The sequence below is a fragment of the Cricetulus griseus genome (assembly GCF_003668045.3).
Source record: "Cricetulus griseus strain 17A/GY chromosome 1 unlocalized genomic scaffold, alternate assembly CriGri-PICRH-1.0 chr1_0, whole genome shotgun sequence".
In the NCBI taxonomy this organism is placed as follows: domain Eukaryota; kingdom Metazoa; phylum Chordata; class Mammalia; order Rodentia; family Cricetidae; genus Cricetulus; species Cricetulus griseus.
In genome coordinates this window covers 53,599,620-53,616,834 of record NW_023276806.1, presented here as the reverse complement: position 1 = coordinate 53,616,834, position 17,215 = coordinate 53,599,620, and the positions used below count along the sequence as shown (strand labels likewise).

Sequence of the window (17,215 nt, the reverse complement as noted above, 5' to 3'; positions counted from 1 at the left end):
GGGAAGGAGAAGGGAACTGGGATTGTCATGTAATAAAACAATCTTGTTTCTATTTCAAATAAAAAATGATAAAAAAAATAAATTCAACAAGGGCCTTGTATTTGAAGGACTTCATGGTAGGTAAGGAGGACTAGGAAGAATATTCTGTTTTTTTTGTTGTTGTTGTTTTTAGTTTAAAAGGCCTCTCTAGACTTTATAAAAGTAACCCATTATAGATGGTGGTGATGGTTTTGTTTCTGAGTTAATCAGGAAAAAAAAAAAAAAGAAAATGCCCCCCACCCTTTTGTCAGTTCCTATAGCTTTCTTGCTTTTAAAACTACATAATTCTTCATTTTGTTGGGCTCCAGGCAGCAAACATTCATAAACAAATAAAACAAAACCATTAAATTAAAAAAACATTACAGCTGTTTATTTGAAAAACCTTTACCAGTCACTATGGAAATAATAACTGAAACGTTGCATATTAACCATGCTATTGGTAAGAAAGTAGAGAAATTAGATTCTTCATTCACTGTTGGTGGGAATATAAAATACAATGACCCCTTGGAAAAATAATTCAGTATTTTCAGGACAAGTTATTCATTGTCCATTTGATGGTGCTAGAAATTGAACCTGAGGTAGGGGTGATAGGCATGTTGGCAAGTTCCAGTTACATTCATCCTTAACCCTACCAACTTATACATCAGAGTATCCATTTCTGCTCTGCTTTTTTCCATACTGGATTAAAGTTAGTCTTCCTCTTTGCCAGTCTGGTAGGTAAGATGACATTATTGTGATTTAATTACCTCTCCCCCCCCCCTTTTTTTTTTTAAACGGCCTTACCAAGTAACCTTGACTGGCTTCAAACTTTGTGTTTGTATTGTGCACCATTACACTGGTTTGGTTTCTATCTCTTAATGTGTTCGTTTTATTTCTGTGAGAGGTCTGCATTTTTCATTCATATTGCCTTTGCTTTTACACCACAAATTATTTATAGGACTTAGATCACACCCATGCAGTTATGTTTTACAGCTAGATGGGTTTTAAATTATTTTAATTTATTTATTTTGAGATATTGTCTCACTGTGTCACTTTGACTGCAATGGAATTTAGTGTGTGGGTCAGGCCGGTACTGAACTCAAAGAAGTCTTCCCGCCTCTGCTTCCCTAATATCCAGCCCATGAAATGACTTTTAACTCTATTCATGATGATTGTATTCATGTCCACTTCTTCCTGACCGGTTGACTTCATTCAACTTTAGGGTCACTATTTACCTAGAGGTAAAAATCATAGGTAGATAATATTAAAGGAGTAGAATAGTGTCATTTTCCCAATCTGTTTTCATGTGGTATGTATCTCTCAGTCTGGGTCTGGATAGATGGCTTAGAGTACTAGCTGCTTTCACAGAGTACTCAATTTCAATTTTCATTGCATTACATGGTGGTTCACCCCGCCTATAACTCTAGTTCCAGAGATACAATGCCATCATCTGACCTCTGCAGACACAAACATGCTGTACATAAATGTAGGCAAAACACTCATAGACATTAAAATAATAATAATGAATTTTATAGTAAATAAACAACAAAAGAATTCCTTTAAGTGATTATATCTGGTTAACTTGCAGAAAGGATTCTCCTATAGTTATAGCTTGCAAACGGTGTTTAACCAACAGCTAGATCTGCAGAGTAGACAGAGAGAACTACTATAACTTTTTGTTCTGTCTTCTCACTTTCAGCCTGGCTTGTAACTGGCTTGGGATTTATTTAGGGCTTTGGGAAATTGTGATTTTTGCTTTTTAGGAGGATCCTCCCTTGCCTGTGTTTGTATTAAGTCCTGGTCCATTTTTCATTTCCAGTTCTACTTTAGTTTGTTTGTTTGTTCATCTATGCATTCAGTTTTGGGTTTTTTTTTGAGACAAGAGTTTCTCTATGTAGCCCTGACTGTCCTGGAACTCCCCCTCTGTAGACCAGGCTGGGTTCGAACTCACAGAGATCCTCTTGCCTCTGCCTCCCAAGTGCTGGCATCTAATGTGTGAGCCACCACTGCCTGGTATTTGTTTTATTGCTATAAAAATTAGTTTACTTTTAAGAAGAAAAGAGAGCAGACAGTAAGTATATAGTTTTGTCTTAAGCCAGAAATAGATTGGCGTAAGACATAATTTGACCTTTCTCTGGAGAACAGAGTGAAGTGTGGGAATAAATAGAATAAGCAAGAAAATTAACAAGTAATAATAATTTGACAATTTCTTAGGAATAGTGTGGATTTTCAGATACTTTCAATAGTTTCTTTTTACTTGTGCAAATATTTTCTCACTGAAGCATCACATTCTGTAGAATAGATGGCTTATTTTAAAACAGGAAACTGATGCTTTTTTGGAGAACTGCCCCAAAATTGCAACACTTATCGTCTAACTTTATCCTACTATCTCTTATGTATGAAATGAGTTCATATTCCCTGCTTTTTCTTTCTTCTGTATTCAGTGATGCACCTTGGTCAGGCTGGATACTGATGTAAGAACTTATCGGGGAGATTAAAGTCTTTGTGTGAAAGATTCTGATGCGACACTAAAGTAGAGGAAGGTGTATGAGGTCAAGGGCACTCCAGCCATTTTGAAAAATGAAAGTGAACTGTTAGTATGTCATAACTATTTTTGTAGTTATACAGGGCTTAATGGATTATTAAGGTTGTCTTAGCAGCTGGGTATCCATTGTATAAATTACAATGTCAGTAACATAAACTTTATACTGTGTTTGCTCTTAGAAGAGCCTAAGGAAGCAACAAATAGGCTGAACTTGATATTGCATAATCTGTTATAGTAAAGTGAGTACAAACAGTAACCTTAATTTATTCAGTTTAATCAAAACAAATTTATTTTTATCTCCTTTTAGTTGGAAGATGCTGGCTCAAGTAGTTTAGATAATCTACTGAGTAGATATATCTCAGGCAGTCATCTACCCCCACAGCCTACAAGTACCATGAATCCTTCCCCAGGACCCTCTGCGTTATCACCTGGATCTTCAGGTAAAACAAACAGGGATATTGCTCTGACAACTTGAGGCAAGGGTATCTAAAACAGCTACAAGAGGGAAGTGTGTGTGGAGACACATCATAAGTTTATACACTACACAGGTGATATGGTAGGGAGGTTAGAAGAAGATAAGGAATTATTTTAAGGCATTGGCTCTCCTGATTACTTTTCTGGGTGATGGCATGTCCAAAATCTGCATGGCATTTTAGCAGGCTGGAGACTCAGGAAGAGTTGTTACTTTTCATTCTAGTGTCCACAATATAAGGACCGGAAGCAATAGCTCCAACTTTTCATGGGCTTCACCTGGTTAAATGAGGCTCACTTGGATTGTGATGGATAATTTGCTTTTCTCAAGGTCTGTTGACTTTTCTGGGTGGTTTTTCAAATACACATGCATATATGGTGGTTTTGTTTGTTTTTTTGAGTCAGGGTTTCTTGGTGTGTAGCCCTGGGTGTTCTGGAGCTCCTTCATAGACCAGGCTGGCTTCTAACTATCAGAGATCCACCTGCCTCTGCCTCCCAAGTGCTGGGATTAAAGGCATGTGCCACGATCACCACCACCACCATGGCAAATGCATGTATGTTTAAATAAGGTTGACAGTCTTTAACTGGCTAGAATGGTACAGAACATACCTATACCCTGTCTTTTGGCAACACTAAAGCATCCATCTCTACCTTTCTCATTCTTTGGTGGGTTTAGAGTGTATTAACTTTTTATGTCTCCTATGTTTTATAATGTGGATAATGAATTGAGTTACTAAATTTTAACTAAAAACAGTTTTAAAATAATGAAAATTTTTTAATAAAGTTGATGAAAACGATTTGAATTTTCAAGTTGTAAATTTAAAGTAAATACCTTAATTTTGCCTTAATTAAAAGTATATGTAAATTGTGTTTCCTCAAATCCCAGTTTTACTGTTCCTACTATCATGTGGTTTTAGCTGAGACATTAAAAAAATCATGATTGAAGCAATGCCAAACAGATTAACAAGTCATTATAGCATATTACCCCCACTCTTTTTTTTTTTTTTTTTTTTGGAATAGGGTATGGGATTGAAGCTTAGGGTCACTCATACTATGTACCTGAGATAGGTGAACTCAGACTCTTGAGTGCTGGGATTATACATCCAGCTTAAACTACGTGTTGTTTTTCTTTTAAACTAAAAAAAGAACATCTCATTTCTCTAGGGAAAACAGTACAGTTGTAAAGATGGATTTTTACATGAGGTATAAATTTTTGTTTTTCCAGACAGGGCTTTTCTGTATGTAGCTCTGGCTGTCCTGGAACTTGCTTTTGTAGTCTGTGCTGGCCTCGAACTCAGGGAGGCCCGCCACCCTCTGCCTCCTGAGTGCTGGGATTAAAGGTGTGTGCCCTCACCTTCTGGCCGGGGTATAAATTTTTACGTGAGGTATATTATTAACATTTTTTGAATTATATCATTGAGTTTTAGTTGGAATTTTATTTTGTACCATTATAGTGTCAGCACTCAGATGGAGGCAGTGGACAATCAGGGGTTTAAGCCAGTCTGGGATATATAATGAAAAGCCGTCTTAATTGTTTAAAAAGAGTAAAGGACTATATAGACTCTTTTGTTATGTGACAAAATGACAACTTTCTCAATCTGCTGCATCTTATGGGTAATACTTAGAAGATGCTAAGGTCAGCCTGGATTCAGCTGGAAGAAGCTGGTTGGTGCTTGCTAATCATATTTGCCATCTCTGACTTCACAGCTGTTTGTGATTTACCAGAGTCTGAGTTAGTTAGGTTGTATTGTCTGAACATTCTGATCCTCAGTCTGACTACTGTTTTTTAGGCTTATCCAATTCTCACACACCTGTGAGACCCCCTAGTACATCTAGCACTGGCAGTCGAGGCAGGTGAGTATTTTTTTTTTCCTGGTATTATGTTACTTACACCTTTTTATTAAAATTTCAAACATAGCTAATCAAAGTAAACTAATTTTTATATACCCAGTTTCAACGATTAGTGCATTAACTATGCCCAGTCTTCTTTCCTTTGTACACTTTTATATCTCCTTGTCTAGATTATTTGAAACAAATCTCAGCGATTATGTCATTTTACTTTTGCTACTGTGTATTGTTTATATCCAGTTAGTAGGTTCCTTATTTATTTACATAAATGCTTTTTTAAACAAATCATTTCTTTGAACCACATTTAAATAAGCCCTATACACTGTCATCAATAGATGGATTTGTATAAACATTAGGGTTTTTTTTTTTTTGGCAAATGTAGAGATTTCTCTTGTAGACTTCTGTTTCTCACGTTGTTACTTAATTTGCTTCCCTTTTTGTATATATGGACCATTTGGAGCAATAGGTTTGCCAGGGGTAGGGGTTACTGAAGAGGTAACTCAGGCTAAGAGCTATATGACTCCTGTATCCATGTAAGGTGACTCACAGACTGCCTGTAACTCCAGCACTAGTGAGATCTATCTACCACCTTTAGCTTTTGAAGGCACCTAAGTCAGGTGTGCACACGCGCGCGCGCGCGCACACACACACACACACACACACACACACACACACACACACACACACACACACACACACACACACACACACACTTAAAAAATTAACCTTAGAAATAAGAGCTATTTAGGGGGCTGGAGAGATGGCTGAGAGGTTAAGAGCACTGACTGCTCTTCCAGAGATCCTGAGTTCAATTCCCAGCAACCACATGGTGGCTCACAGCCATCTGTAATGAGATCTGGAGCCTTCTGGCCTGCAAGCATACATGCAGGCAGAACATTGTATACGTAATAAAACCTTTAAAAAAAAAGGAATTGGCCTTATTAGTATTATTTTTTTAAGAAATTTAATGGGATTCAAGTTGTTTAGGAGTTGGCAAGAATACTTCAAATGTAGTATTGTACGCTTCCATTGGGAGCACGAATTTTTGTTTTTGTATGTGTTGTTTGTGTACATATGGGCAATGTATGTGTGTGAAGGCCAGAGTTCATGTAAGATACCTTGTTGACTCCTTAACCTTACTTTTTGAGATAATCGCTGAACCTAAAGCTCAGATTTGGCCAGCTGGCTGACCAACGAGCTCCTCACATTTGCCTGGTGTGTGTATGGAAAGTGTCAGAGGTTATCTTATGGGAGTGACTTCTTGCACCATGTGGGTCCTGGAGATGAAATTGGAGTTGTTAGGCTTTGTGGCAAGTGCCTTTACAGGTTCAAAAATGTTATTTTGATAATTATTACTTTAGAATACTTATATAAAGAAAGTTGTAAATTACTGAGTTAAGGAGCGGCAGGGTAAATTTTCTTTGTTGACTTTTGTGATGAATTTATTTCCAGTTCCCTTCAGTAGTGTCCTAGGAGTTTGACTGTTATACTTTTATGATTTATTTATTCCAACACATTTTTAATGTTCTTCTAGGTATTAAGGGCATTCATTACTTTCAATTTGTTTGTTTTTTCCTTCAGACTTCAGTGGATAGGGCTAAGAAATCATTGTTAAGATTAAACATAATGAATACATTCATTTGACTGTCCTGTACTTTGTATGATTTAATACGACATTTTAGCTAAGGAATTAGTGAATTGGGACTTTATATGTGTATTTATTCTGGAAGTTGTCCTTATTGGAAGTACTTGGTTGGCTTTTTAGTACTTTAAATAGGGGGCTAGAGAGATGGTTTATTGTAATTCTAGGGGATGCAACACTCTTACACAGACATATGCAGGCAAAACACCAACATGCATAAAATACAAATAAATTATAAAAAAAATAAAGGGAGGGTATTTTAAATAATCATTGCTTTCAGAAGAAAAATAAACAGTGAAAACTTAATTTTGAGTAGTTATACTAGTGTGTTTTTTTATTGAATTTTACATTCATTGATGTTTTGCCTACATATATGTTTGTATGAGGGTGTTGGACTGCCTGGAACTGGAGACAATTCTGGCTACTAGGCCTGATGAGCCATCTCTCTAGCCCTTAACTATACTAGTCTTAATTACTTTGCTCAGTAGTGAATTGTTGTTCTTTTGCTTTATGTAGAACCTTGTGCTTTATATAGAACCTTTAGCCATGTATCTGTACTCTCCACTTTCATTACATTGCTTCTAATAAATTTGGACCAGGTTGTTTGCTACTTATTGTTCTGTTCTTCTAGTCCACCTCCAATCTTTGTGAGACTTACTTACCACTTCTGCTGATGTTGTATTCTTTAGAGGTTTCAGATGTTAGTCTTGAAACTGTTTCTATAAAGAGATACAATCACTGTCATTTTTTGCTACAGGTTGAGCATCCCTAAGCTGAAATTTGAAATACTCTAAAATGTAAGCACTAGTATGATTCCCCAAGTGGAAAATTAAAATTCCATACCTAATCTCATGTTACAATGACTTGCAATCAATATGCTGGGTGCACTTAAAATGTTGTATGAAATGAATTTCATATTTATACTTGAGTCCTATCCCAAGTCACCCTATCCTGTATATGTAAATGTTTCAGAATGGCTAACTACATCTCAAAACTCTAATCTCCAAGTGTTTTAAATAAGGATACTCAACTTGTAGTGGCATGGACAAATGTGATTGTTTACTAGAATCCATAGTTTACTGTTAAATGTTTTGCATCGTGGAATGTAATTTTAAGGTTTGGCCTTGTATCTGTTACATTCCTATTTGTGGTATTGTTTACTATCTTAAATAATAGTAGTTTCACTTCATGCTATACAATCAAACATGACTTTTGTTTCTTATTAGCTGTGGATCATCGGGAAGAACTGCTGAGAAAAGTGGTCATAGTTTCAAATCTGATCAGGTGAAGGTCAAGCAAGAGCCTGGCACTGAAGAAGAGATATGCAGCTTTTCAGGAGCTGTGAAACAAGAGAAGACAGAGGATGGCAGGAGGAGTGCCTGTATGGTAAGTTCCCCCATGATTTGACAGGACGTTAGAAGGTCACATCACTGATCTGTCATAGTAGGCATATTTATTTGTCTTTAAATTTCTATGTCTGACATAAGCTAAGTATCTCTGTTTCTGTTTCTGCTCTTAAGAGTCACCTATAATTAATCAGAAAAGACTTGATTGCATTAAGTACTCACTTTATATTGTCTTGGAATTCATATTGAATTAATGCTACTGCCATGATGCTAAATTATGTTCTATTAATGATCTCAGTGCACACATAGATCTCAAGGCCACAACAGAACCTTGACTATGTTCTCTAACCCAGGAGCTTAACACTAAGATAGTTCGTATGAAAGAAGATTGTTGATCAAAGACTTTGTGATAGAAAGATTCCTTTTTGTCTTATTATAACTATTCTAGAGTTTTTTAGACGAAAACGTTTATACAGTTTATAAAATAGAATGAAGGAGTTTCTAAACCCATCTTCATTTATCTGGTGTTTTGTTATTCTTCTGCCCAGGCCTTTTCCTTTTCAATCTGTGTTGTTGGCAGAGGAATCTCAATATTATTACTATATTCAGTGCAGTGTATGGATTAAAAACTTACAACTTTTGCTGAATGTTTAACAAGGTCCTGTCCTCTCTTCCTCTAAAACTCTTAGTTTAGAAAGTGCCCAATGCAAAGGTGATGTGGTGAAAGATCTGTTTTACATTGTCACAGTCTGTCTTTAGTTGAATGCTACTCAGTATTTCAGAAGTACTGAAATACTTCTCACATGCTGTCTGACTGATTTTCATTGGAAAAATAGTGTACTGTAGTATGGTCTCTGTAAGAAAAGTATGATTGTTAGTTTATTTCTCAGTCACTGTGTATAATGGTTTAAATTTCCAGATTATCTGAGTGAACCAATATTAAATATTAGAGGGACAAACCCTGAAAAACCAAGTTAGCAAATGCATGTAATTAGGTTATTTGTATTCTTTTATTTCACTAATGTGATTTACAGAATAATTTTAGGTAGTGTATGTATATTAATATAGCCTTATATATACTCACTGTATGCAAGAAAGAATTAAATAATTTTTTAAAAACTTGTCTTTGTTTTCTTGTAGTTGAGCAGTCCTGAGAGTAGTTTGACACCACCTCTTTCAACTAACCTCCATCTAGAGAGTGAGCTGGATACATTAACAGGCCTGGAGAACCACGTGAAAACGGAGCCTACAGATATGAATGAAAGCTGCAAACAGTCAGGACTTAGTAGCCTAGTTAATGGAAAGTCTCCAGTTCGAAACCTCATGCACAGGTCGGCAAGGATCGGGGGAGATGGTAATAGCAAAGATGATGACCCAAATGAAGACTGGTGTGCTGTCTGCCAGAATGGAGGGGATCTTTTATGCTGTGAAAAATGTCCAAAGGTCTTTCATCTTACTTGCCATGTTCCGACACTTCTCAGCTTTCCAAGGTACCAGTGAAATATCCTCAAATCTAAATGTATAACAGAAGGTTCCAAGCCTTTTCACTGCAAAACGCAGCAATAGATGAGCTGTGAATATGTAGCCCAGTGGTGGAGCATGTGCCCTTGGGTTCATTCTCAAGCACCAAGATGGGAAAAGAAAAATAGCTATATAAAAAGTACCAGGGCATTTTTTTGGTTATTGTGTTGTTTTTAAATTGTATTACCTGCCTAAATCTTATCAGGTATGATTTGCTACTGATCTAATAAGGAAGTGGGTTTGTAGGGTTTTTTTATTTTTGTTTTGTTTTGTTTTGTTTTTCGAGACAGGGTTTCTCTGTGGCTTTGGAGGTTGTCCTGGAACTAGCTCTGGAGACAAGGCTGGTCTCGAACTCACAGAGATCTGCCGGCCTCTGCCTCCTGAGTGCTGGGATTAAAGACGTGCGCCACCAACGCCTGGCCCTTGTTTTTTGTTTTTTGGGTTTTTTTTAAACATATTTATGTGTATGTATGTGCACATGTGCTTGCTCATGTGTGCACAGGTGTTGCATGTATGGAAGTCAGAGAACAACTTAACAGGAGTCAGTCTTTCCACTATGTGGGTTCTGGAGAATTGAACTCATCGTCAGGTTTGTTGGCAAGTGTCCTTTCTGAGCTATGTTTTCAGACCCTCTTTTCTTGGTAATATCTTGCTATTTAAGATTTTGCCGGTTTCCCTCTCTCCCTCCCCCCATCTCTCCCTCTCTCCCTCTCTCTCTCTTTCTCAATTTTTTTGTGACAGGGTGGGTTTTTTTTTTTTTTTTTTTTTAAATGTAGACTAGGCTGGCCTTGAACTCACAGGGATCTAGCCCCTTCTTCCTCTTTGGTGTACCACCGTGCCTGGCTAATATTTTGACAGTTTTCAGAGGCAGACACTTAGGGAGGAATATAAACTATTGGCATGGATTCTATATGAAACTCCTAAAATTTCCAGGTGGTGGTAGCATGTACCTTTAATCCCAGCACTCAGGAGGTGGAGGTGGGTGGATCTCAGTGATTTGGAGGCCAGTCTGGTCTTACAGAGCTAGTTATAGGACAGGCTCCACAAAGCTACAGAGAAACTTGTCTTGAAAACAACAACAACAACAAAACCCAAAAAGAACTTCTTGATATTTGGATTTATTTGTTCATCTACCTAGATTAACATGCATGTGTTTATCTTTGTGTATTTATATATAGACAGGGAATAAAGAAAAATATGAACAAATAATTTGTGAAATTTTAATTTAATAGAAATCCTGATTTTTACAAACTGTATTTTATATGAGTTAAAAGTTTAGGGAGTATATATGCTTGTGCTTACAGGTATGTTTGTATATCAGTTCTTTGAGTAGCTGTGAAAAAGACTTGATTTGTTGTTGGTATATTGGAGACACATGGTCCCTACTGTTTTCTTTGCATGTATGTACATTGTATGGGGAGTTGCGTGTACAGGCCTTGGGTGTTGTTTCCCAGGTGCCTACTTGAACTGCTCAAATAACTATTCTTACTAGCCAGCATGCCCTAGGGTTTCTCTATCCCTGTCTCCCCTGTCATGGGAGTTACAGGTGCCAACTCGTTCTTTGTGCTTGCAAGAAAGTAAATGACCGGCAGATGGTTTTCATATCACAGAATTAGAAGCTGATACGGGGACTTGAGAGAAGTTGTCAGGTATTTTGGTTGTGAGCCTAGCCTTTAACCGCTAAGCCATCTCTCCATCCCAGTTGTCAGGTATTTTGATGCTGGAGGTGATCATTGATTTGTGTCATGAACAGACTAGTGTTTAATGTAGAGATTTCATTTTATCGATTTCCAGAAAGTTATCACTTGGTATGTGATTGGGGAAAGTTTTGGAGAACTTATTGTACAACTTAAGAAATTTAACAAATACAGAAATCCTTTTCACCAAATACTAGAAACAAACGAAAACAAACTAGAGACCTACAGCTAAGGACCAATCTTCTCCAGAACAGGCTTTGTTATGATTGTGGACTAATTGTCTTTTTCCCTGTGCAGTGGGGACTGGATATGCACATTTTGCAGAGATATTGGGAAGCCAGAAGTTGAATACGATTGTGATAATATGCAGCACAGTAAGAAGGGGAAGACTGCACAGGGATTAAGCCCCGTGGACCAAAGGGTAAGTGTCTGAGCTGAGTTGCTAATGTTAATAGAGATTTTATGGTTGTCAGCCTGTGTATCTTGTGCTTCCTCCCTCACTCATGCATTGTAGAATCCCCATCCCTGTGGGGTACACATTACCTGGTAGGCTTTGTATCATTTGGTGAATTATAACTTCTAAAGTCTTTATAGTTTTAGTATAGCAAAGTAGTAGTCATGCTATACTGCCCTGGCTGAGCTTGAATTTGCAGCAGTGCTCCTTTCTGAGTGCTGAGATTACAGGCGTGTGCCACCAGGCCAGACTTCACACTTAATATCTTTCAACTCAAATTCTGATTTCTGATCCTCTCCCTCCAAAATGATAGCAAACACCAGGCAAAAGAATTCCTATCTCAGTATTGTCTACCACTGTATGGTACCACTGTTAACCTCTGTTGTTGGAACCAGGAACCCATGAGATAAAAGTCAAATGTGATTATAATGCCATTTCCTGTAGCTCCCCAACATTACTACCCTAACACATTCATAATTTGTTATGTGGACTATTGTGATAATTTTGTGATTTCCTTGTTTCTTCTCTTGCCCGTTTAGTTTGTTTTTCTATATTTAAACAGTGCTTTTTCTTTTAAAAACTGTAAATAAATTTATTACTTCCTTCCTTACAATTCTTTAATTGCTTCCCATGTTAAAAATCTGTGAAGAGAAGCAATGTGTTTATGATATATAAACTAATGTTAAACATAGTTTAAGTATAATCTGCTAATGTAAAATTTTAGTGTAATAGTTAATGTTATAAAAATAGATATTGTAAGCCCAGCCCTCAATAAGCAGAGGGCAAAGAGTGTCCACAAATTTTAGTCCAAGTCTGGTCTACATAGAAGTTCTAAACCAGCCAGAGCTACATAATATAACTGTGTCTCAGAAAGGATAAAAGAGTGAAAGAAGATTTTTGAAAATTGGATTGAAGAGAGATATAGTTCATTTGAATCTGAGTGGAGTCATTGAAAAACAGATGAATTGTTTTGCCTGCCTTAGGGAATTACATTAGGTACTAATGGTGAAAATTTCTTTACTCATTTACTTTAAGTTTTAATGACTCATATTTCTGCAAATAAGAATTAATAATAGATAAATTACTTTAGTTCTGTTAGCATAAAGGTATATTTAATTAAGGTAGAATAGAACCTAGTTTCAAGATTGAATAAAAAACGAAGATTATTTTGTTTGATACCTGTTGTATATACTACTTCGTAGCTATATTCCCCAAAATATCTTACCAGGAAAAAAATCATTGTCTCTTTTTTCTTTTGGGGGCCAGAAATGTGAACGTCTCCTGCTTTACCTCTATTGCCATGAATTAAGTATTGAATTCCAAGAACCTGTTCCTGTTTCGGTGAGTTACATGTTTTAGTATTACCCTGGTAAAGAAGTCTAATATTTTAAGAGTTTGGACTGTGGCTTAGACGGGGGCTCCTTCAGTAAGTTGCTTAACTATTCTATGACTCAATATGTTCTGATAACTTCCTCCCCATCATCTTTTAGAACTTGATTGATAAATTATTTACATTTGTAGGGTATAAGATGATGTTTTGATCTACATACAAATTGAAAAATTTAATCAGGCTAACATGCCCATCAACATCTTAACTTTTTTCTGATGAGAATGGGATGTTAAAATTCCTTTAAAGAATTTTGAAATAATGCAGTGTATCATTAAATGTGGTTTACATGTAAGTAAGGCAGTACATCAATAGACCTTTTACACCAGCCTAATTGAAGTTCTATATTCTCTGGGAAAGGTCTTCTAATCACCTTTTTCCTTTTTTGGGGATGTGGCGGGGGTGGGGGTGGGTGATGAGGTGTTGTGTTGAGATTGGCTGTCCTGGAACTCACAGAGATCTACCTTTCTCTATCTCCCCGCTGCTTGGATTAAATGTTGTATAAACACCTTTTTAAAAATAAAATACTAATTATTATTTTGTTAAATTTATTATTATTTGTATATGGGTATTTTGTCTGCATGTGTATTTGTATGCCATGTATATGCCTGGTGCTTATGAATACCAGAAGAAGGCATTGGATCCTATAGTTCTGTAGTTAGCAACACTTGTGAACTGTTGTGGGTGCTTGGAATGGAACTCAGGTGCTCTGGAAGAGTAGCCAGTGTTCTTAACTGCTGAGCCACCTCTCCAGCTTCTAAAATACTGTTTATGCAATTAAAAAAATTTATGTGTATCAGATCCACTGGCCTCTGCTTCCCGAGTGCTAGGATTAAAGACATGCATCACTACTGTTCTTAACCTCTAACCTCATTGGAATATTTTGAATATTATAAAATACCCAGTGTAAAATGTGTATATAAATAGTATATAATATTGCTGTGGGTCTGTTGTTTAATTAATATCTATGTGCTTTGGTTTGGGAAATTGAATCTGTGCTTTGTGTCAAGCAAGTGTTCTATGATTGAGCTGTGTCCTCATTCCAAAAGCAGAAACCTTATTAGAACTAAATGGATGTAAGATTCATTTTGTTAAAATTACAGTTTGTTAGCTGGGCATGGTATTGCTAGTACTTAAGTAGTTAGGGTAGAAAAATAGCAGTTTTGAGGCCAGCCTGAGATTATGGAAGAAAGTATATTCTGTCTTTTTTTTTTTTTTTAAATAAAAAAAATGCATGTGTGTATGTTGCTCTGGTAGAAAGTGTGTTTTATTTCTACATTCTCCTTTTAAGGTTGACATAAGGGAAATAATTTTAATGAGAAGAACATTGAACTGGAAGCAGAAAGTCTGTTCTTTTAGTTCCTTCCTCTCCTGTCTTCCTCTTTTCTCTACAGAATCCTGCCAGTAACACTAGAGAACTAGGATTACAAGTGTGAACTTCCACATTCCATGTCAGTTAACTATAACTGAGAGCACAATGTGCTTTTCTGCCTTTCATTTCTAATTTTATAGTAGAAATACCAAAGTATTTATGAGTCTGTGTCAGCTCTGCTCCACTGCTTGTTATGGAGAAAACAAAGTGTATGGATGAATTTTTCACAACGGCTTTGCCATTTGAAAGTCCTCTTAATGTAAATAGTTAAGATTGAGAGAAAGATACATAGGATGTTAGTGGCTTTTTGTTAATCCTACTGGAGGCTTGGAATAAAGGCTTTAAAATACTAAAATAAAAAGTGGCTAGAGCTTGTACTGCCTAATTAGTATAATAAATGTGCTATTATGTACTTGTTAGCTATTTGTTGTTTAATACCAACTTGTTAACAGACTTAAATGGTAGGTGTCCTATTTGTTAAGTAGGCTAAGAAATTAATTTTAAAAGCAAAAGATTTAACAGATGGAAGGTGTCTTGTACAAGTACTAGTCATTGATTCTAGAAAACCCTTTTATTTTTAGTTCAGGGATTTCACAATAGAAAATAACTCCCTAGTGTTTTCTTTTCATGCCATATTCAGATAGCCTCTAGCTCAGTATGGCAGTGCTACCAATGTGGTAGGTACTTGGGAGTCTGAGGCAGGAGGATCTTTGAGGCCAGTCTGAGATCTGCATACTAGACTCTCAAAACAGTAGCCAAAACCCTAAAGCATGGGTCAAAAACTTTTGGCCAAAGGTGGATTCAGAACACTAAATGCAAACTTTTCATCCAGTGTTCTGAGATTTCTTTGTGAGATAATGATGATGTCTTCTACAACACCATGCTTTAACCCTAACATTAGTATACTTTAAAAAGTTTTTTCTTTCTCCTTAAATTTTTTTTTATAAGATCTCTTAAAAATCATTAAGTACCAAATGAGCTGGATGTGTCTGTTTTGAGGGAGGGAGGCAACTTTCTGCTGGTTGCTTTTTTCCATTTTACTTATTAATGATAGGACCTTGGGAACTTCCAGTAGCCATGGAAACCAACCAGTACATACTTTGCAGTGAGATTTGGTATTCAAGACACGATAGGGACAGAAAACTTGAAATATATTCTCTGTACCTCAAATGTAATCAATGTGCTTTATATTTTCAAATTAAATACTTTAGTATTTAATTATTTTAGAAGATTCTGACCTGCCATGATTTATTTTTTAGATACCAAACTACTATAAAATTATAAAGAAACCAATGGATTTATCAACAGTGAAAAAGAAGCTTCAGAAAAAACATTCCCAGCATTACCAAATCCCGGATGATTTTGTGGCTGATGTCCGTTTGATCTTCAAGAACTGTGAAAGGTTTAATGAAGTATGTTCACTTCCAACCTATAGAGTATTGGCTTGTTAGTGTTCCTTTGCTTAGTTCTTTTTTTTTTTTTTTTTTTTTTTTGATTTTTTCCTGATGATAGAATTTCCTAATTTTGGGTTGTTTTTTGTTTGTTGTTTGTTATTATTCATTTTTATAAAAAGCAAAGCTTCATTCTATAAAAATGAAATTTGATTTTATTCTCAGCTACAGAGAAGCAAGTTTATTATTTACAATTTGGAGTATATTCTTAATTACTAAGACACTGAGAGTGTTCTTGATTATTTTCCTAAGGGAGTTGTGGTTGAATATAGAAAGTAATCTGAAGTAATTTGGTGAAATATGATTATGTGTGCCCACATTTGGGGCACATATGGAAAAGCTAACAGTGCCCATGCTTAGTTCTGTCACTGGCCACCTAAACATAAGACTAAACCCACTGAATAGTAGCCTCAATATATAATGGTAAGGGTTTAGTTTCTGCAATGAGACTTTCGTTAACTTTATCTATTTCTTGGAGGCTAAAGATGTATTTATCCATACCTTAAGAAAAGAAATGTGACAGATAATCTTTGTCAGGGGAATTGCTTTTGCTATCTTTGGAATAAAGTCAAGTTTGTTATTGTGGAAGATTTCCATTATAAGAAAAGAAAATGTCTTAGATGAGAGTCTACTGACAGCTGTGTCTCAAGGCTTTAATACCCAAACCAAAATCTTATGATTTTGCCACAGAATCAATATATTCTTTCTTCGATTTTACAAACTATAAAAATCCAGATTTTGTTTTTTAAAATATTTTCAAATGGATATGTTATTGTATACTATCATTGACAAAAGGACACATTTTGCTTGTATTATTAAGAGTTAGTTTGGGCCTGGAAAGATGGCTCAGTGTTTAAGAGCACTGGCTGCTCTTTCAGAGGAACTGAGTTAATTATCAGCAACAACATGATAATTCACAACAATCTATAATGAGATCTGGTGCCCTCTTCTGGTGTCCAAAGCATATATGCAGGCAATACACTGCATACATACATACATTATTAATAAACATATATAGTTTGATTTGTAAGCCAGGTGTGAAGGCACACATTAATCCTAGCACTTGGGGAAGCAGAGGCAGGCAGATCTTTCTTTGGTAGTTCTGGGCCAACCTGGTCTATATAGTGAGTAGTTCCAGGACAGCCAGGGCTGTATAGGGAAACCCTGTCTCAAAAACTAAACGGGAAAAAAAATTTAATTTGTGATTAATGTATTGCCATAAAGATAGAGTTCTGATTATCTTTTGAAAAGTTTGACCTTTTTTTAGAAATTAGCATTTCTTTTATTTGTTTCACAAGTATTTTTCTCTTGAGTAGGTTGATGTCTTCAGATCAGTTCCTACTAAGATTGACCTCAATCTGGAATGAGACTGTTTTTGAGGTTTCAAAGTAACTTTTAGCTATTAACAGTTTCATAAAGAAAGTGGTTCCATGTTCTATAGAATTTTAGGTAGCACTTAGTCT

The 17,215-nt window shown here is 36.0% G+C and overlaps 1 protein-coding gene across 2 annotated transcripts in view; it reads left to right on the top strand.

The window, feature by feature from the left end:
- Nucleotides 1-17,215, top strand: part of Trim33 (tripartite motif containing 33) — an 80,346-nt gene that overhangs the window by 57,665 nt on the left and 5,466 nt on the right. For both annotated transcript variants that reach the window (XM_027393833.2, XM_027393832.2), the window contains exons 12-18: nt 2,871-3,003; nt 4,825-4,888; nt 7,751-7,910; nt 9,011-9,360; nt 11,386-11,509; nt 12,809-12,883; nt 15,561-15,713. In XM_027393833.2, coding sequence (XP_027249634.1) covers nt 2,871-3,003; nt 4,825-4,888; nt 7,751-7,910; nt 9,011-9,360; nt 11,386-11,509; nt 12,809-12,883; nt 15,561-15,713 — 1,059 coding nt within the window. The remainder of the gene's footprint in view (nt 1-2,870; nt 3,004-4,824; nt 4,889-7,750; nt 7,911-9,010; nt 9,361-11,385; nt 11,510-12,808; nt 12,884-15,560; nt 15,714-17,215) is intronic.